This window comes from Ranitomeya imitator, chromosome 5, assembly GCF_032444005.1.
Source record: "Ranitomeya imitator isolate aRanImi1 chromosome 5, aRanImi1.pri, whole genome shotgun sequence".
Classification (NCBI taxonomy): Eukaryota; Metazoa; Chordata; class Amphibia; order Anura; family Dendrobatidae; genus Ranitomeya; species Ranitomeya imitator.
This window is the reverse complement of record NC_091286.1, coordinates 229,337,380-229,360,285: the sequence shown is the minus strand read 5'-3', so window position 1 is coordinate 229,360,285 and position 22,906 is coordinate 229,337,380. Positions and strand designations below refer to the sequence as shown.

The 22,906-nt window shown below is 40.8% G+C and overlaps 1 protein-coding gene across 7 annotated transcripts in view; it reads right to left on the bottom strand.

Moving 5' to 3' along the window:
• The window catches only part of NHSL1 (NHS like 1), a 265,624-nt gene that overhangs the window by 89,081 nt on the left and 153,637 nt on the right, over positions 1 to 22,906 (bottom strand). Inside the window, exon 1 of one of the 7 annotated variants that reach the window (XM_069725951.1) lies at positions 21,819 to 21,924. The exons of 4 other annotated variants lie outside the window; for them this stretch is intronic. Coding sequence is in view for 2 of the 3 variants with exons in the window: in XM_069725950.1 (XP_069582051.1) it covers positions 14,206 to 14,221 (16 nt within the window). In the remaining variant the exon portion in view is untranslated. Of the gene's footprint in view, positions 1 to 14,205; positions 14,336 to 21,818; positions 21,925 to 22,906 lie in introns of those variants that run through there. 2 more of the 7 variants (XM_069725950.1, XM_069725948.1) reach the window with 2 other exon arrangements.

The following is a 22,906-nucleotide window of genomic DNA, read 5'->3' as shown; positions in this document are numbered from 1 at the left end:
ACAGGTCTGTGAGAGCCAGAAATCTTGATTGTTTGTTTCTGACCAAATACTTATTTTCCACCATAATATGCAAAAAAAATGATAAAAAAACAGACAATGTGATTTTCTGGATTTTTTTTTCTCAGTTTGTCTCCCATAGTTGAGGTCTACCTATGATGTAAATTACAGACGCCTCTCATCTTTTTAAGTGGTGGAACTTGCACTATTGCTGACTGACTAAATACTTTTTTGCCCCACTGTATATCTATCTATAGATCTATCTATCACATATCTATCTATTATCTATCTATATAGATCTATAATAGATAGATAGATAGATAGATAGATATGGGATAGATAGATAGATAGATAGACAGAGAGATATGTATGGTTTTAAATATATATATATATATATACTGTAGATAGATAGATAGATAGATAGATAGATAGATAGATAGATAGATAGATATCCAAAAGAGAAAAAGGCAGCACTCCATGGTTCAATATCCAATGGTTTTCCACACTTAGAACGAAATGTTGCCCTGGCATAATGGGTCAATAACCCATTGAATATTGGACCATGGTGTGCTGCCTTTTTCTCTTTTGGCTATCTATCTATCTATCTATCTATCTATCTATCTATCTATCTATCTATCTATCTATCTATCTATCTATCAATCTCTCTTATCTATCTCTCTCTCTATATATATCTATCTATCTAATCTAATCTACAGTATATGTATCTGTCTACAGCATATATCATTTCTAAAAGTAAAGGCACCGTCACACTCAGCGACGCTGCAGCGATATAGACAACGAGCCGATCGCTGGAGCGTCGCTGTTTAGGTCGCTGTAGAGACGTCAAACACAGCAGCTCCAGAACGATGCAGGAGCGATCCAGTGACGTAACGGCGTCAACAAATCAACCCCTCTGAGCTTCTCTATCCCTCCAATTTTGTGCTACTTGCCTTTGATTACTATATGATAAAGAAGTAAGAGTTCTTTCATGTGATATTATATAACATTCCCATTTCATGCTGCATATACAAGTCATGTGTCCCCTACATATCACGCAGCATACCATGAATTCATTAAATGAAGCTCTTACTTGGCCAGAACTCGTTTTCATCTTCGCTGTGCAGCTTTTTTCTTCCATGCTTCTTGGTGACAGAATTTCCCATTTTGACAGTGTAGCGAGGAAGGAGTTCCTGTTCTTCGTCATCGCAGTAGTCCTTCCACTTAGGTCTGTGTAGGCAGCCCACCATCGGGTCTGCAGGCAAGCAATGGACGTATGCAATCATACTGAGATGTTCCCTATGCTGGGGATGGCCTAGTATTCCCAGTGGGAGGCCTGGAGCAGGAGTGGCCGCTCTCCTTATTTATGCTCACAAATCCGTGGACAAAAGGAGCTGATCAGCTTCAGAGATCATAGATTTCAGGAAGAAATTGTTTTCTCCAGCATTCTCTTCTGCCTTGTTCAAGATTTGTAGCGAAATGTTCCAGACCGTGTCAGATGATAAGGTGAACGACTTCTTTTATGAATCATAAAATCTAATAGGAAAAAATCTGTTGTACGTTTTGTAATAAAAAAAAGATGTAGACCTTGAAGAGGAAGCTTGTGAAAACGTCTAATTCTTCAGAAGACACACTTGTCATCCTGGTCAATTCTCATACATTTGTTAAGCCTAATCTTAGATTACGCTGATGTGTTTCTAATGCTTATTAGCCAGGCCATGACCACAGATGGCATTACTAGAGATTATCCATACATATATATCCAACATAAGTGTGATTTCAAAAGTATTGGTTACTGTTCACTCTGAAATCCACAGGACATATTGCCAGAAAACAAGATAAAATGTGGTACAATAATGCTGACCCAATAAATCAATACAAAAAAAAATCACTTGGGTAAAGATTTTTCCTTTATGACTAGAGAACCAACCTGATCACGGAAAGCAGGATTAAGGAGGAACTCCAGTTCTGTGTTTGTCCAAGCTTCTGACTTCATTTGATATGTGCCCAAGAGAGAGTCAGTCAGGAGAACAGTGGTCTTGTAGGTAAAGCAAGTGGTGGCTTCTCGTGTAACTGCCCAGGTTACAGGTCTACATACTCTTTTGGCGGTGTCTTCCACAAGCACATTGATGCAGGAGATATATATTATAGGTACAGACAGTATATAACGCAGTTCTAAGGGTCTGATTCATCAGTGCTTTCACGCCAGAATTGTGGCATAAAATCTTTGAAAAGTCGCAAAATTTAGGACAACATTTTGTGACTTTGCTGTTTTTCACACCAGTTTATCCAACTCCACCAAAACGCATGAGCTAGGGCAGGTCAGTGGTGAGATGCCACAGCTTGTCTAATTCCCTAAGTTTCCTACACTAGAAATAGCACTCCAGTCCCCGACTAGAGTAAGATTTCTGGTGTGGCATACGGAGACCACTCATCAGAAGCTCTAGATTCACAAGGAGGAATGCCCCTCATCATGAGCGTTGGACTTCAGCACGCTCCCCCATCAAGACTGGCGTGAACAACGTCAGTCTTGATGAACCAGCCCTTAATCTGAGCTTCCATACTCATTTATCAACGTGGTGAAAAAGATTATTATGAAGTATATTGTAACATGCCAGGGGCTATACAGTGGGGCAAAAAAGTATTTAGTCAGTCAGCAATAGTGCAAGTTCCACCACTTAAAAAGATGAGAGGCGTCTGTAATTTACATCATAGGTAGACCTCAACTATGGGAGACAAACTGAGAAAAAAAAATCCAGAAAATCACATTGTCTGTTTTTTTTATCATTTTTTTTGCATATTATGGTGGAAAATAAGTATTTGGTCAGAAACAAACAATCAAGATTTCTGGCTCTCACAGACCTGTAACTTCTTCTTTAAGAGTCTCCTCTTTCCTCCACTCATTACCTGTAGTAATGGCACCTGTTTAAACTTGTTATCAGTATAAAAAGACACCTGTGCACACCCTCAAACAGTCTGACTCCAAACTCCACTATGGTGAAGACCAAAGAGCTGTCAAAGGACACCAGAAACAAAATTGTTGCCCTGCACCAGGCTGGGAAGACTGAATCTGCAATAGCCAACCAGCTTGGAGTGAAGAAATCAACAGTGGGAGCAATAATTAGAAAATGGAAGACATACAAGACCACTGATAATCTCCCTCGATCTGGGACTCCATGCAAAATCCCACCCGGTGGGGTCAGAATGATCACAAGAACGGGGAGCAAAAATCCCAGAACCACGCGGGGGGACCTAGTGAATGAACTGCAGAGAGCTGGAGACCAATGTAACAAGGGCTACCATAAGTAACACACTACGCCACCATGGACTCAGATCCTGCAGTGCCAGACGTGTCCCACTGCTTAAGCCAGTACATGTCCGGGCCCGTCTGAAGTTTGCTAGAGAGCATTTGGATGATCCAGAGGAGTTTTGGGAGAATGTCCTATGGTCTGATGAAACCAAACTGGAACTGTTTGGTAGAAACACAACTTGTCATGTTTGGAGGAAAAAGAATGCTGAGTTGCATCCATCAAACACCATACCTACTGTAAAGCATGGTGGTGGAAACATCATGCTTTGGGGCTGTTTCTGTGCAAAGGGGCCAGGACGACTGATCCGGGTACATGAAAGAATGAATGGGGCCATGTATCGTGAGATTTTGAGTGCAAACCTCCTTCCATCAGCAAGGGCATTGAAGATGAAACGTGGCTGGGTCTTTCAACATGACAATGATCCAAAGCACACCGCCAGGGCAACTTAGGAGTGGCTTCGTAAGAAGCATTTCAAGGTCCTGGAGTGGCCTAGCCAGTCTCCAGATCTCAACCCTATAGAAAACCTTTGGAGGGAGTTGAAAGTCCGTGTTGCCAAGCGAAAAGCCAAAAACATCACTGCTCTAGAGGAGATCTGCATGGAGGAATGGGCCAACATACCAACAACAGTGTGTGGCAACCTTGTGAAGACTTACAGAAAACGTTTGACCTCTGTCATTGCCAACAAAGGATATATTACAAAGTATTGAGATGAAATTTTGTTTCTGACCAAATACTTATTTTCCACCATAATATGCAAATAAAATGTTAAAAAAACAGACAATGTGATTTTCTGGATTTTTTTTTCTCAGTTTGTCTCCCATAGTTGAGGTCTACCTATGATGTAAATTACAGACGCCTCTCATCTTTTTAAGTGGTGGAACTTGCACTATTGCTGACTGACTAAATACTTTTTTGCCCCACTGTATATGGTTGCACAGGGGCCTAAGAAGTAAGGAAGCCCTCTTCCTTTTCCAAAGCAGGTGGAATTGTGTATTATGAGGAGCTAGTGGACTTCAAAGGGTCCATATATTGTTCTTGCACAGGTGCACTCTTCTAGGCAGGTCCACTATTGTGTGTTCATACATCAATCCATTCATCATATTGTATAATTACTGAAGTTTGGTGGGAAGTGCAGGTCAGTGTTGTTTGTTCCTGTGTACATTTGGGGTGTCTGCTTCCAGAACTAAGAACCTTTCCATCTGGCGAAGGCTGTTATTTAGTTAGAAGTGGATCATAATTACTCTTTACATTTATAGGCCTAAGCCCAGAAAACATAAGCTTGTTAGTATAAGTTTCCATCCGAGCAGGTCTCCTTGTCAGTGGCAGATCGGCTCACACATTATTTGATCAAACTGTACGCTATGTACCTCAGATGTATAAGTATAGTCTATATACCTTATCTTTAGAAGTACCGTAATCTATCTTTCTATTACTATGTTTACTACGTTCAAGTTCAAGTATTTGTTAAAAGGATTCAGGCCGGGACAGATAACTAGACCTTAATCTCCCCAGATAATTCCATACAGGAAAGATATATATCTACCGTGTTAGCCAGCAGATAGAAATATATTTAGAATTGAGAGTGTAACATACACTATATACACATATAGTGTGCCATACAATAAGAGAAAAAAGAATGGATCTACCTGTGGCAATACATTTCTGTCTCCCAAATCATAACATTATGGGCATGAAATTACTTGTGTTAAAAGGTAGCTTCAAATCTCAGAGAGACAGAAGAGTCTGGGAATATAAACTGATGACGACCTCTGACAGTCTTAATGCAGGAATGAATGTGACGCACGGATTTATGTCTTTTTACATCAACTAAGGAACTTGCCCCTCAGACTATGAGGGGTCATCACAACAGAGACCCTAATCAGAGGACAATAAAACATTCCTTATCTAAGAGCTGGCCCAATATTCATGGACATAACTGTTTATCACTCATGGTAATTCTGCTTCATGTCACCTGTCTTATCCATAGTTTTTTTCCCCTCTTTTTTTTTTTCTATACTATGTTGTGCATAAATATGTGATTCTTCAGAATTTGTTTTAGTCTTTGCCTGATGAAGAGACGTATGTAGTCTCGAAAGCTTGCAATTTGTTACCATCTTTTCAGTTAGCCATTAAAAGGTATCAACCACTGAGGACTCTCAATTCTAAATATTTTTCAGATAATTCCATGAATGTGGCTTTTTTCTTTGTAACCTTTACAGTCATAAAACAATAAAACCTGTGTAAAGTGCTTTGCTAGCTTGTGATTATACATGGTAATTGGCTTAGGCATGCAATCCTCTTGCATGAAGGTAATTACCATATGTTTGGAATAATTATCATCTATCTGGTTACTAAGGAGACTTGCTTTCTTCACGACCTATTACAAAATAATTCACAACTGCTTCAAGTTTCAGCTTAAATATCCGCCATTCTTCCTAATCTCAACTAATCATACTTTTTTTTCAAGGTTTAACTCTTTGATTCCAGTATTGCAGTAGAGACGGAATGAGTAATCGCAAAAAAATATGTTCTGCAATTTTCTTGCTTGCTGTCAATCAATAGATCACATCCTTTTTTATACCCAGAGGCCAAAAACAATTTTTTTTTTGCCACGTATTGCTCATATACTTACACAGTTGGACATTAAAGCATAGTAAATAATATTTTAAAATAAAAATTGAACACCTTTATTAATTTTTATATTTTAAAAATGACTGTTCTTTTGACGAAAATATGAAAAAATCCGTGCCAGACATTGTGTTGGGGTCATGAGCAAAGGCATATAAGATATAGGATACTTAGATAGCAGAACACTTCACCTGCCAGACACGCAGACGAGGACACTTGGTCTACCAGACTGTTATCTACGTGCATGTGTGGATCACTTCATAGTGCAGAGTGCCACTGACATGAGATCTCTCCATTCACTCCCAGGCAGTGCGTGCGCGTGGAGGATTTGCTTGGAGAGAGCTCCCCCTTTCTGAGATAACGACTGAAATGTTCATGTCACATATTCAAGAGTTTTCCAGCTAAAACTGGGTTTACATATCCCAGTTATGGCTCTGGCCATTGCAAACATCCAGATATAAGAGTTTGGCCTGCGCAGTGTTCCCACCATGCCAGCAGAAAAGACCACACACAAACCTGCTATGAATATTGAGAAGGTCCACGAAGACTGGGCTGCAGCACCAATGAAAAAATGTCAAAACATCACTTTTATACTGTGCAAATAAAAACATGGTGAGAAAAAAAAAATATAAAAAAGATTAAGCATAAGCTGATGAGTTTCGGGTTGACAACTCTCATTCACAACCCTTAACAGACCCATTAACAAAGTGCAGGAGATAATATTGGTGTTCTGGTATTGTTCTTTGTAAAACAAGTCTAGGATCTATTAAAAAAAAGTAAAGATTTAGTTCTTTGTGTACTTTTTTCTCTCTTTAATAATAAACATAAAAACAAACAACACAACAAAACAGTGCCAAATACCTTAGGCTAGGTTCACATTGAGTTAATGGGTTAACGCTAGCGGACTCCGTTACATGGCGAAATTGTCGCAATTAACTAGCGATGTCCCGTTAGTTTGGCTAGGTTCACATTGCGTTAGGGCAGTCCGTTTAGCGCATAGCGCTACGGACTGCGCTAGCGCAATGTCCCAAAAGGGATTGCGTTTGCCGATCCCGCTAGCGCAGATACCTGATCTGCGCTAGCGAGGAATGGACCTCGGACGCTGCAAGCAGCGTCCGCGGTCTGTCCGAAACTAACGGGACATCGCTAGTGCGTGCCGAAAATGTCATGCGCTAGCGATGCGCTTGAGATCCGTTAGCACATTGCCATCAATGGGTGCGCTAACGGATCCGTTGCATGGCGTTAATTGCGACAATTTCGCCATGTAACGGAGTCCGCTAGCGTTAACCCATTAACGCAATGTGAACCTAGCCTTTCGGACGGACCATGGACGCTGCTTTCGGACGGACCATGGACGGGTATCTGCGCTAGCGGGATCGGCAAATGTGATCCCTTTTGGGACATTGCATTAGCGCAGTCCGTAGCGCTATGCGCTAAACGGACTGCCCTAACGCAATGTGAACCTAGCCTTATGTGAACCTGGCCTAAAAGTGTAAACTGTTACCCACGAGACTTTCCGTGACATTGCGCTTAAAGTACTGATTGCAAATTAGCTTTAGATATGATTACGGCCGAGTCTGTGTCAATCGGACTTTTATGACATATCGTACGTGTTGTGCTCTACTGTATTTCTGTTAATTCAATTCTAAATTGTACTTAAAAAAAATGTAAACATATTATTACTTTAGTCTAGATAATCTTATAAATATGCACTTGCTGTGTAGTGTTTAATGGCTGTGTCTGACCCTGCAGGAACATGGTCTGATCATATCACAGCTCCTGGGCAGGAGAGGAAGCAAAAGAGTATACAGACAGAACAGTATGGGATCACGGCTGACTCTTTCTGTGAGGTAAAACATGTTTCAAAACAGGCAGGGAAATGTTTTACCTCACAGAAAGCAGCAGCTCGGATCACATACTGTCCTGTCTGAATACTCTCTTGCTTCCTCCCCTGCCCAGGAGCTGTGGTATGATCAGACCATGTTCCTGTATGGTCAGACACAGCCATTACACAGTACACAGCAGGGGTACATTTATAAGATTATATCAGCACAGGAACAATTTAGCTATACACTCTATTGATTAAAATAAACTTTCATTTCTGGGAAGTCTTATATTATTACAACGTTTTAGAACACAAGACAGATTTACTCCACTTGCTCCATTAAGGAACACGCTTGGGATTATGAATTTTTAATTTGTCTGGATTTACAGAGGTTTCACGTAGACATGCTCTACTTGTAGTATAGTTAGAATATAATCGTTGTAAATGCGGATCAAGCAAACCATGGTGGCACAGGAATGGAGGGGGTGGATGAGAGATGGGAAATTAGAACACATCTTGTGTGGGACTGAAAGAGCATATAGTCATCAACCAGAGAACTGTGGTCAAGGAACCGTAGTGCATGGCTAATAGGGTCACAAGCTTATTATTAGAGTACATATAAATAAATAAGATGATCGGAAAATATAACCGGTAAATAAAAGACACCATACGTTTATCATAATATAGTGACTGAGATCAAGGTTCTGTCCTGAGACCACCAGTCTCTACCTCTAAAGTCCTCACTAACAATTGAATATTTGTTGTCAGGCTTCCTCCACTAGAACAACCCAGACAAGTTTCATGACTCAGCAGCAACCACAAGACAGCACAAGGAAAGGACATTAACCTCTTCATTGTTAACAACTCATATTAAGACTTTTACTTTTCTGTATTTAAAAGAAGCCCGTTGAGAAAAGACGAAAACCTAAAAGATTTTTAAATGGGCTCCAACTTCTATACAATAAAAAGAATTGAAACTGTCATCGATCCTCTGCATCTCCCTTTGCCATCTAGATTCTGCTGGGCGTGCAGGTTAAATAATTCGATGGCTTTCTGATGGGATGGTGCCAATTGCGTATGTCTTTTTACTTTATCTTTTACATAATAAAGACATTTTAATGGAGAAACATATATTTTTTCTTTTTTTAATATTTTTTAAAAATTTCGAAACTTGTGTGTTCGTTTTTTTTTTGTTTTTTTATTGCCACTAGGTAACTTGAATTTCTATGAGGCTGATTGTTCATATAATACACTGCAATACATGTGGATTGTAGTGTACTGCTCAAAAAAATAAAGTTAAGCAACACAATGTAACGTCAAGTCAATCACACTTCTGTAAAATCAACCTGTCCAGTTATGAAGCAACACTAATGAATCAATTTATCCTGCTGTTTTGCAAATGGAACAGACAACAGGTAGAAATGGTAGGCAATTAGCAAGGCAACCCTTGAATGGTTCTGTAGGGGGTGACCTCAGACCATTTCTCTGTTCTCATCCTTTTTGACTGTTGTTTTGGTCACTTTTGCATTATGTCATTTTTCTCACCCCTTGAGGTACATTAGCATGAGGCTACAGCCCACAGAAGTTGATTACGTAGTGCAGCCTTTCCAGGATGGCACATCAATGCGAGCTGTGGCAATTAGGGTAGCTGTGTCTGTCAGCACAGTGCCCAGATCATGGAGCAGATACCAGGAAATAGGAAAATAGGCAAGTAAACAAGGAGATGTGGAGGAGGCCGTCGGAGGGTAACAACCCAGTAACACTACTGCTACCTCCTTTGTGCAAGGAGGAACAGGAGAAGCAGTGCCAGAGCCCTGCAAAATGACCTCCACCAGGCCATCCATGTGTCTGTTCAAACTGTCAGAAACAGACTAGATGAGAGTAGTATGAGGTCCACAGCCCAACACTGAGCATTTGCCAGAGAACACCAAGAAAACCAAGATTGGCAGATTCGACATTGGCACCCTGTGCTCTTCACAGATGAGAGCAGGTTCACACAGAGCATGTGACATGAGACATGACAGAGTCTGGAGACACCGGTGGAGAATGTTCTGCTGCCTGCAACATTCTCCAGCATGACCGGTTTGGAAGTGGATCAGTAATGGTGTGGGGAGTCATTTTTTTTGGGAGGGCAGCACAGCCCTCCATGTGCTAGCCAGAGGTACCATGACTGCCATTAGGTACCAGGATGATATAATCAGACCCATTGTAACCTCATATGCAGGTACACTGGCCCTGGGTTCCTTCTGATGCATGACAATGCTAGGAAACGTGGTTGAAGTGTGTCAGCAGTTCCTGCATGATGAAGGCACTGATGTATTGGACTGGCCTGCCCGTTCCCCAGACCTGAATCCAATCAAGCACATCTGGGACATCATGTCTCGTTCCATCCACCAATGTCATATTGCACCAGAGACTGTCCAAGAGTTGACTGATGTTTTAATCCAGGTCTGGGAGGAGATCGCTCAGGAGAACATCTGCCCTTCTTTGGAACCAGGACCTTGCCAAGGCATTGTAGGGAGGTCATACAGACACGTGGAGACCACATACACTACTGAGCATCATTTCCTTGTCTTGAGGCATTTCCACTGAAGTTTGTAAGTTGATTTTCCACTTTGATTTTGAGAATCATTCCAAATCCAGACCTCCATGGGATATTCATTTTGATTTACATTGATCATTTTTATATTTTATTGTTCTCAACGCATTCCACTATGTAATGAATAAAGATTTGCAACTGGAATATTTCATTCAGTGATATCTAGGATGCGGTATTTTAGTGTTCCCTTTATTTTTTTGAGCAGCGTATGTTACACCTGTCAGCATAAGACTGACAGGTATTCTAATAAGACTGGCCTCTGGCATAGGAAGCCAGTACCATCCCATGGGTGTACATAGGGAACAGACTGCTCCTGTCAACTGCCTAAAAGGAGGCAAAGTTCTCTCCGATCCAATTTCTTAGAACAGAGTGGCAGCTATGTTAGCACCATCACTGTGATGTACTATTATGTCCTGTGGCATAAAGAGGTCAAACGTATATTAAAGTCCAACTACCAGTTCTAATTGATTTCTTAATGTATGGTTTTAGTGGTCAAACATCTGATACAGTCCTCCAAATCTCCAAAAAAGCAAAGCATAATAAATAAATAAAATAATAACCCAAGTGTATCACACTTCCAATGGTTGATGATAGCATTTAAATGCCCCAAACACTCATAGTGTATAACTGCCTACCTAGCCCCAACTTTGCAGTTATGCATCTTGGTAACTTTTTCTATGACAATGGTATGGTGGCTAAGGATCACTGTATGTTGCAAGTAGTAAAACGTTGGAACCAAATGGATTTTTGGCTACTTGCTTGTCGTAGTTTTCCTTCTTTGAAGGTCACGATGCAACCCCATTCACTTGAACTATGCTGTGGTATAGCACTGGCATAGTGTTGTGGCCAAAGTCACCATGTAGCCCCAACATGGGTTGGTGGAACTACATATCATACTATCATACCAGCACAGACCCAAATGTAGCATGTGCTGTGTATGCACTTTTCTGATGCGAACTTGTAAACCCCTCATACAGTTTTTAAGAAGCCAATAGGAAATCATACGAATGGGCTTTACTTAATTTTCTTAACTCTTGTTTTTATAGTTTCAGACACTAGTCGGTGAGATTAGCAATAAACTCCATGACAGAAGCATGGAGTATCTTTTTTTTTTGCAAGATAAACGAATGACACATCCCCTATCTCTTAGATAGCTCACAGCTCTGATTCATACCACCTTTGAACCCTACAAATAAATCCACCAAATGAAAAATAAAAAAAGAGGTGGGTTATTAGCAGTAACAATGATTACTTGGCCATAAAAGTCTTAAATGTATCTGTAAATCAGTGACTACATCTAAAACCTGTCTAGTCTGCTTAGGCCAGCACTGTGAGAAAGATAAGCTATGTAATAGTAAGGTGGGGCGTAAAAGGTTTTTAGGGTTCATTCCTTGCAAGGAAAGTGGTGTAACTTCCTATTGTGTTTTATGTTAGATTTCTATAGTAAATTGCCAATATGGAGGGCAACAAGTCCATGTTTTTTGTTTTTCACTGCGGTAAATAAGGCCCATTGGGAAAGACTTGCGTGAGCTAGTGCGAAAGAGAAGTCAAGCAGTAATCCGAATCGTCCACTTAGGATGCTGGTTTTACTTATCAGCCTTCGAAAATTAAGAACTGGAATCTGGTTTGCTATAGAAAACTACTTCATTTTTTTCCAGCAATCATTTTCATAAAGTCCACAATTCTATTTCAGATTCATGGTACATCAATCCATGTGCCCTATTCACACAATGATTGGGTATACTTTTTTCTATACAATTATTTCACAGTTACAAATGAGATAAGATGCGAAAGCAAGCTCCTTGTAGGAAATCATGAGCTCTACGAGGTTTAGGAATTTAAGTAGTCATGAAGACATCTAACTTACAAAACTCCTTGGCTTCCAAGCGGCCACCATCTGGATTTATTTGTTCTCAGCTGTTTTGTATGACATGTAACCAATCATATCCCACATTCCTTTCTCTAATACTTCATTTAACCCCAAACTTATAAAAATTACTTTGATATCAGAATGGAGTTCAATATTAAAGCTATTTTGGGGTCAGATGTTTCTAGCAGTCTGATGGCCTACTCAGTATGAAGGGTTCTACACTGGACTTTACGAACTCCAGTAGTGCCATTGAGCGGAGTAGGGGTGGTGGAGGACATGAGTAGCCACTGCTCCATTTTATAGGCATTTTAGGGCCTTATTTTGGGATAAGTGGGATTCTCAGTGGTCGGACTTCCACTGACCCTGTTAATAGGTGATAACTTGCTCAGTCGGGAGTAACCCTTTAAACATGACACGTGAAATGTCTCATTCATGACACATATCATGAGTCTATCTCTCTGAACTGGAGAGTGTTACGTCTTTTATCTTGTAGCTGTGACTTCTAAGATTAAATATGAATAGACGCTTGTTCTCTCAACTACTACACTTGTCCTTTGGGAATCAAAGCTTTTTGCAGAAGAGTTACTTGAGATGTAACTTGTAAGCCCTACCTGTATAAATGTTTCTAACTTTACAGACAAGCGGCTACGTTTTCATCATGGATCCCATAATTAGTACTTGGCTCAGAGGCTGTATGGAAGACCATAAACTCATACAAAGTCTACATATAGCTTTACTCCATGGACGGCTGAATGTTCACCCTCTCCCCTCCTAGGAGGAAGGAACAGCCACGCAGATGGTAAATATTTAGATCATATGTGAGAAAGCTTCAGCCCTCAAGACAAATGCAACAACAGCATTTATTTTTCTTTCTTAAACGCTTCACCGATGACTTTTCGTCCATAAGTCTTAACTGTTCATCTGCTACCGATATCTCACTTCTGTTGTCCCTTTTCAGTCAACATATCGTATATCATGGCTGGATAAGAATGCTGAAAAATGGGAACAACTGGAGGCTATAAATGGAATTATGTGACTTGTGAGTTTGCCCTGTAAGTAACCTAAAAGGTCATAAAACCCAGTACATGCCATCTTCTTAAGTGCTAGAAAGAGATTTTAGAGTTTATGGTGTCACCAGCTACCAGCAAGTCCTCTCCACCAGCACATACTACAACTTCACTCTTAAGATTGTATATTATGGACTACCAACACATGATCGGTTACGGCAGAATCAGATTGATTTGTTTTACAAACGTGCCAGTGACATGTCAGAATGTAACAGCCCGGCGTGATGTAGAACCACGGGAATGTGGTGTGTTTTCCCATGCCCCACGTCCTTCTGATGTAGGAGCCTCCCAGGTCCCAGAAGCTGACATGAACCACCATCTGACATGTCGTAATAAGAAATCAGAAGGTAACTATTATAATTAATAACTAAACTAGTAAGTAGTAACAAACGTGCACATTGTCCAGGTCCGATCTAAAATACACTAGAAGAAAACATAGAGGGTAAGGTACCAACATTCCCCAAATCATGTGAAGAAGAAAACGAGAACAAAAGAACCACTCAAGGTTTTTTATAAATCTTCGAAGGACAATATGCTGGGTGTTGGGCACTACCCAGTAAACTACTACTGGCATTCAACAAAGATCAAGCCTAGATAACTATGGTCACCATCCCAAACAACTATAACCCTTAATCTCTAGAAGTGCAACAATGGCAGAGAACTGTTAGCTCTTCTGTTCAACAATGGAGCAAAGCCAGGACATAACAACTGAGGGTAGACGGATATCCCGAAATAATAGGAATTTTAGAGCAGCTAATCCAGACACGAACAATGAGAACAATGGAAGCTCCTACTGTAGCCAGGCTGACTGAAAAGTTTGACTGGTTCAAAGCAAAAATAATTCAAGAAAAAAAAAGGCAAAACGTTCGCTCTTCGCTCATCGAAACGGAAGAGAAATAAAAGCAGCTCACCTTTCAGACAAAACATTGTGCGTCCATTCCATGTAATGCTAGGGAAGCGATGAGCTCTCCAAGAGCAGAGCTGCTGTGCTACATACAGCTGTTTCCAAGCTGCCTCATTCAGCGTGCACACGCTACACACAAAACCGTGGCACCACTCCAGCTCGTGCTGAGAAGGGAAGCTGCCATCCAATCCTATGTTATCTGAGCCAGCCGCTTGGCCTGTAACCCTCAGCCTTCCTCTCCAGCTGACTCTTCCCCATTCCAAAAATATTAGTCAAGTAGTGAGAAACAGAAGACAGTGGAAATAGTTTCGGTCCTGTGTGACCAGTGATAGCACCAGTCCCTGTTCAATTGTTCACTCTAATCTGTCAGCATTTTTCCTGTTGTGTGCACAGGGTTTAGGGATGTCAAATGGGCAGAGGCGGGAATGGTATATCGCCCTTAATCCAACTCAACTGTTTGTTGTGAAACACTAACACAGCTCTTTGTGGCTCACGCTTTTTTGTTTTCTTGTTCTGGAATGCCTGATCCCCCCCCCAGCACATTTATACACATTGCTTTTGGGAGAGATTTCTATATGTAATAGCGTGAAAATGCCTGTTGATGAGGACAGCATCATATACCCTGTTATGGTCCACTTACATGGACTGACCGATGACACGATAAGACCGCCAATTGGTAAATTTCAACTGATTGACGGTCGTTTAATAGAAAAGCGATGCGTACAGCATAGACTGCCATAGTTCTCAGCAGGGCGAGTCCCGTTTAACCAGGATGATGCACCGCCAAGAAAGATGAGCAAAAAATTATTTCATCCCAACCAGGATGTTTACATCTCCGGATAATCCTGACTGGGTACAACTTGTCATGGTGGGATGGCTTTCACGTTCTTAATCAAAATAGTGTTTACTAAGTACGCTGTGTTCTTTACATGTACTATTACTATTTACTTACTTCCTATAGGGTATTTGGTCATTTTGTTTTTATCCTAGGTTATCTTTGTTAATGGCCAGTGTGAATGTGTACCTACACATCGTACTTCTACCAACATATGTTCCAGCTCTTTTCTTTGGTTTTCCTTAGTTTTTTGTACTTTTTACATACAGGGGTGTGGCTCCTCCATTTTAGGCAGTGCATTTAGGCAAGTTTTACATTTGAAGAAGAGGGCTTTGCACAGGACTGCGTAGTTCCTCTGTTAAGCCCCGCCCACTGCTGAGCCTCTTCCTTTAGCTCCGCCTACGTCGGCATACCTTATCTTTAACATTGGGTTCATGCTGCGCCGACCGCAACAAAATGCAACATGTTGCGTTCGACGCAGGTCGGCATAGCATGAAAACAACGCATGTGGAGGCATCCGCATACATTCTCATGGCCTGCATACCCAATGTTAAAGATAGGGTACGCAGTACACATGCGGATGTAGGCGGAGCTGAAGAGGCACTGCAGTGGGCAGGGCTTAACGGAGAAACTACGCAGTCCTCGTCCGCAAATGTAAAACTAGCCTTAGTCTATAAAGCAGGTAGTTAAACTGTCAGGCCTGGGTCCTGGTCTGCTGCAGTCTATTGAGGCCTGCTGGCACATAGAGGTGAAATACTGGGGAATGAACAATCTTAATTGGGGTACACCTTGTTGTGGTGGGATGGATTTTAGGACTTTTTTTTGTCAAAATAGTGTTAACTAAGTACCCTATGTTATTTACATGCACCATTATTATTTAGTTACTGCAGGGTATTTGCTCATTTTTCATCCTATGTTATGTTTGTTAAAGACCACAGTGTGAATGTGCATCTACACAGTGCACTTATATCAACATGTGTTCCTCCAACATTCCAAAGACATACTGATAGGGAGATTAGATTGTGAGCCCCATCGGGGACAGCGATGATAATGTGTGCAAACTGTAAAGCGCTGCGGAATATGTTGGCGCTATATAAAAATAAAGATTATTATTATTATGTTCCAGCTCATTTCTTTGGTTTATCTCAGGATAAAAGGAGCGTTTTCAAGAACACTCAATCCATTTTATCATGCAATTTAAATGCAGTTTTAGACTATGGGATGTGGGTCAACTACGCTAACTTATAGAATACTACATATAATTAGATACGATTGTAGCAAATGTGTAATGTGACTATAAGACAAAGGAATGGAAAGTTTTTATTTTAAAGGGAATCTGTCACCTACTTTTTCGTATATAAGCTGCGGCCACCGCCTTTATGGGCTTATCTACAGCATTTTGTAACGCTGTAGATAAGCCCCCGATGTATCCTGAAAGATAAAAACAAGTTAGATTATAATCACATGGGGGGGCGGTCCGGTCTGATGGACGTTGCGGTCCAGGTCCGCCACCTCCCATCTTCATGCAATGACGTTCTCTTCCCTGCTTCCTATCGCGGTTCCTGCGCAGGCGTACTGATTTGCCCTGTTGAGGGCAGAGCAAAGTACTGCAGTGCGCAGGCGCCAGGAAAGGTCAGAAAGGCCCGGCTCCTGCGCACTACAGTACTTTGCTCTGCCCTCAACAGGGCAAATCAGTACACTTGCGAAGGAGTCATCGCATGAAGATGGGAGGCGCTGGACCCGGACCGCGACACGCATCGGAACCGGACTGAACTGGGACTGCTCCCCCAGTTGAGTATAATCTAACCTGTTTTTCTTATCTTGCAGGTTACATCGGCAGGCTTATCTACAGCATTAGAGAATGCTGTAGATAAGCCCCTAAAGCCGGTGGCCGCAGCTTATATACGAAAAAGTAGGTGACAGATTCCTTTTAAGTGACTTTTCACCTTGGCTAGGACACCTGTCACTTTGAAGTAACGCCCTACTTTTTATCTACTTCATATCCAGAACCATTTTATGGCTTTATTCTCTTGTTTCCAGGGGGTAAATATCTTTGTAATAGTTTTTAAAAATGGTTTTATTTGTAATAGATTTTTTACCAAAGAAAAAAAAGGAAGAGGTAAAACCGTCCTTATGAATTGGGAGGTGTACAGTATAGCTCCGTAGACCTCTATGGGTGCCATAATACAGCTCCATCCAAACTCATTGGAGCTTGCATAGATCCACATCTCCATCTCCGTATATGTTACATCCACAGGCAGGATAGGAGTTTGCAGCAGACTGGATAACAAAGCTACTTTACCCTCTTTACATTTCACCATTATAAAAAGCTTTCCAAGGAGGCCACATTAAAATGCAAGTTTCCTTCCTGACTTCCATCTAGGAGACACAGGCCCAGCCATTTTCCTATGTATCTATCTGACAACCTACATTTAGCATTTTTACCAAAAATATACTTGTGCACGCTGTAAATATGCCCAGAATGTAAGGACACAATATTCCTGCCTTATCGAATAACGTAAACTGCTTATAAAGGCTAAAGAAATGTAATGCATGTAAAAACATGATGGAAAACAGGCACAAATAGTTCTTGAACAATATTATGCTATTAATGCAGCCAATAAACCTTCATTAATTGGTGGGTCAAGTATTGGATATCGTAACGTAATGAATTACAAGAAACGTGAGAGCTTTGTTAGGCAGGTTGGCCACACATTGTAGGCAAGTAATAATTGTTAACGCTTCTTTCTTCAATTTAGGGAGGAAGAAATATGATCCTTAATAAATAACGTGGGTGATCTATTCCACCACCCTTAGAATAGCACCTGCTGGCCACTTGCCCAGTAACATGAGACTTCTCCACATTTACTAGGAAGGAAACCTTGCAATGAACGTCCGTTATTTTTGCCCATTGTGACCGATTAATAGCCCATACTTATTGTGAAGATCCTAAGACCTTGGCTTCCTACTGCATAATTTAGTAAGCAATGAAAATAAAACTGTATCAGTAAGTATGACATGGTGTACGGTACGGTATGCTGTCAAACACCTCCTTAAGGGGAAGGAGTGCTGTCATCTAAAATTAACTGAACTCATAAACTTTGTGTCTAATTTATTTTGCAAGAGCTCACAGTTGCCTGTCATGTGTCTGGGTTTGAAACCTTGAGCTTGTGCTTTGTGGTCACCGAGCCACAGCATATGTACCTTTTTGTCCGGGTGGTTAGTTTCTGTTATCTTTGCTTCAGTCTTTCTAGGGTAACAGCCAGGTGTTTTCATTTACTCATTTGTCTGCCCTATCACCTTACGAGTGGGGCTTTATATACATTCCCCTTGCTGGTATTTCCCACGGTTGATAGTCTCATTTGGATATCCAATCATACTGCTGTAGCTTAAGCCAGTCAGTGAAAGACCAGCTAGGTTTTATTTCTCTGATGTTTATGTTCTTTACCTTGAAGCTATCCTCTGCTTCTTTTTAGGAAGTAGGTGATATATTCTCTAACAGTGCTTACTTAATCCTTTATTTTGTATTTTGTGGTTTGTTTTACTCACTCTGGGATCTCTTTCTATTTCAGCACACTTTCCCTTCTGTAGGTAATTTGCACTCTGTCCTCCGGCTCTTTAGGAGGACCGTGAAGCACTCGATGAATTTTCCGGCAGCATAGGTCAGAAATGCCATCATCTACTCTGTAGTTAGAGCTAGGTCAGGATCTCTAGTCTGTACAGGAACCAACAGGGTCAGTTGCAGTTTTTAGTGTGGTATCTATTTTCCCGAGTGAGTTACTAAACTATCAAAACATACCCAGAAAGCACAAAAACATATTTTAAGCATTTTGGCTACTAGGACCCAGGAAATAATGGTCAAAGCTCCCTCTCTGAAGTGACTGACAGACAACTTTGTATATGTGCAGCCTGTCAATCAGCTCCTTAAGAGAGAGGAGTGCTCTCATCTTAAATGCACAGAAGTGATAAACTATGTCTGATTTCTTCTGTAAGTGCTCCCAGTAGCCAAAGTGGCACAAAAACATTACCCAGCTAGGGCATGGCATAGATCGTCCATACCTATTACACATAAGTATGCTCAATAAACTAGCCATATGTCATATCCAAGGTCAATGAAAAAACACAATTATTTTCATCTATATCTGCTGTAAATGTGAGCCAAGCACTGAGAGTGAAATTATAGAGGACAGTGAAATCTAATAGATTCAATTCATATGAAGAAAAGCAGTTACACAGAATAATAATACAAGATGACAAAATGATGGAAAACACAGCAAAGAATGTATAAAAACAACACAAAACAAATCTGAAAACCAATAAAACATTCCAAAAGGATGAATGTGGGCACTGAAGTAAAGTGCATCCAGAGGCGAAGACTAAAGACATTTCCTGCTGCTCCTAGTTCATGCTTCACCTGCTATATAGCCAAAGGGAGCAAAGACAAATCTATAGGAATCTGCCAGAGAGAGGAAACCCACAACCCGTCCTAAAAAATGAGAATTCCAAAGGGCTAAGATGAAATTATACAAATTCACTCCTCTCACACCAATATTTAGACACCTTTTACTACCAGGCTGGCTATGGCCCATACTGTACCACCTGTTCCTCCAATTTCACATACATCTACATGCCATGATATACAGATATTAACCTCTAGATGCATTGTTTCTAGGTGAGAAGACAATGCCACTTTACGTTGGCACGTAGACACCTTACGGTCTACGACACATCTTGTGTGCAAGCCTAAAACTATAAAAATAGTGCTTATTATTGATCAAAGTGATTGAAGTACTGTATATAAATCATTATCAGCAAGTGACGACCAGCCAATAATCACAATAACTTTAGTATTATAATCAGACCTGTATTTGGAAATAGTGTGACATATCCAATTACTTAATACGCTAATATTTTCTTTTTTTCTGCTATGTGTAGCGCTTACATGACTATCCCGTGGGATTGTCTCCAATTGCCATCACATTAAGAAAGACAACACAACACAACACACTATACAGCTACAATACATATACAATATGCAATATACATATACAATATATACAATACAATATAATGTATGTTGAATCTTGAAGGGGTACTTTAATATTCATGACATATTGTGAGCCCTCGCGGGCAGGGTCCTCTCTCCTCCTGTACCAGTTGTGACTTGTATTGTTCAAGATTATTGTACTTGTTTTATTATGTATACCCCTCCTCACATGTAAAGCGCCATGGAATAAATGGCGCTATAATAATAAATAATAATAATAATAATATGCTCAGCAAAAGTCATTAATATGAGACAGGTGGGGTTGCGACAGTCGGACCACACAGATCAGGTGATTCCAGTGTCGGAGCTGCACAGCGCCATCAACTGCATTGTGGCTGCAGCCAGGTACTGCACATCTGAGCCTATTTGAATGACTAGTAGTAGATCTGAAATACCCCGCTGTGGCCACGATGCAGGTCACAAAGCTGTGCTGTGCCCCTCCACAACTGATCATACCCAGCTGCTGCCGGCATCAGGAACAGCTGATAGGTGGGGGTGCCAGGTGTCGCACCCCCATGATCTGCTATTGATGACCTATTCTAAGGCTATCTCATCAATATTAAAGTACCAAAGAACCCCTTTAAGGAAAGCTTTACACAGGCAGATACCTCACCCAAAGACAGCGAAACACCAAGCCATCCTCAGGGTTTTTTCCTATTGTTCTTGTCACTCAAGTACCAGGTCATTCCAAAAAAATGTGCTTACACTTACACAAAAAATACTTCATCAGAAGTATGTACCGTACTATTAAGGAACTGTGTAAGGGGACAGATTACGTTAAATTAGGGGCCCTAAAAACAATAATATAGAGGGTGCTGTCATTTCAACTTACATTCCTCCCCATTGGGGCTCCGTCATCTATCAATGATTTCTCTCGTATGCCCAGAAACAGTCCGCGTTTTGTCAATATTTGTTTTATCAGAGTTTCTAGTGATTTTGATCAGAATGTCATTAGAGTTTGCTCGTGTGTCGATTTTTACCATCAGAGTTTGGTCAGAGTTTCATCAGTTTTTCTTGGATGAAAAAAAACTGATTAAGGTTTCTCAAGCTTCTCCTATCAAACAGTTATGATAGTGAAGACGGACATCACGTGGATGGCATCTGAGCAACTGTCTGGAGTACTTCACAGACTCATAGACTCATCCGACACTGGGATCAATATCGACAAGTCTCAGTGATTTTGTGTTGAACCATAGGTGGGAGGAAAATGTTGGACGTGAGAACTACCCCATTGACTACCCTATTCAAGTAATTCAGCCTGGTTGAAGGCACCACCAGAAGGAACCACCAGAAGGAACCACCAACAGGCTCCATGACTACTTCAGAAGAAAATCACCACAATACGGAATAAAATTTAGAAGAGTAGGTCTCTTTGTGTCGTGGGCCAATATATTCTAAATTACAGGGCTACGTAAGGGGCTAGAATCTAAATTGCTATCATTACCTAACCTCATAAAATATTATTACCAAAGTCTCAAATTGATTATAAATCTTTTTATTATCATGTGTATTCTTTGGAAAATGATTGTTTGCAGGGAAAATTCAACTGAAATGATTTTCCAAGGAGAAATGTTCCGCATTATGTACACTGAAACCTGTTTCTAATATAGAAATGGAGATGACATTTATTGATACTGAAGTCCACATTCATCTACGGCATCAGAGGGGACGTGGAATGGACCTATACAAGTGTATGCAAAAAATTACAGTAATAAAAAGTCATGAATCCCATTCTTACCTGGCCCAGTAAAGCGTTATCCAGTTAGCTCCTGTAGACATACAGTAGAGTTAAGAAGCACACTTCGAGTATTTGCTCTCCCAATATTGTACAGGAACTGAGCGTGGTATTAAATGGGGGAAACATTCACCAATTATGTGCAAAGAATCCTGCTCACCCTGTTGACCAGGTAAGACAAATACCGGCTATGCATATCTCCTCCTCTCCTTACTCCTAACTAAACTGTGATGAGACCACACACCCAACCAAACAAGTCCAAGAGGTAGTATGCGGACAACCACCAGTAATAGGAGACTCCTTCTAGTCTACACTGGACTAGTTTGAGATTAGTCTGGACGTACATGTTTCCGTCCAATCACATATCATTGGATCCTACGGCGATAGCCAAGTGTGTATATGCGATGTGATCAATATTTCTCTCACTTAGTAGTATTCTGTAAGATTAAAGGGAACCTGTCACCTGAATTTGGCGGGACTGGTTTTGGGTCATATGGGCGGAGTTTTTGGGTGTTTGATTCACCCTTTCCTTACCCGCTGGCTGCATGCTGGCCGCGATATTGGATTGAAGTTCATGCTGTGTCCTCCGTAGTACACGCCTGCGCAAGGCAAGATTGCCTTGTGCAGGCATGTACTATGGAAAGACACAGCATGAACTTCAACCCAATATTGTGGCCAGCATGCAGCCAGCGGGTAAGGAAAGGGTGAATCAAACACCCCAAAACCACGCCCATATGACCACAAACCTGTCCCGCCAAATTCAGGTGACAGGTTCCCTTTAATATTATGTGACCAGTATCAGAGTAGAAAATAACATTATGTAAAATAGCTGGGACTCTCTATCCAGTGTGAACATGTGATCATCTGTCAATCAATCATTCAATATCAATGAGTTTAAAGGCAGGTAAATTTCCCATAATGATCACCGACTGATGATATTGCATGTTGATTAGTACTCATTTACTTGCATTAGACTGGTTTTAGATATCCAATCACAGCATGTTGTGTTACATAGTTACATAGTTACATAGTTATTAAGGTTGAAGGAAGACTATATGTCCATCTAGTTCAACCCATAGCCTAACCTAACA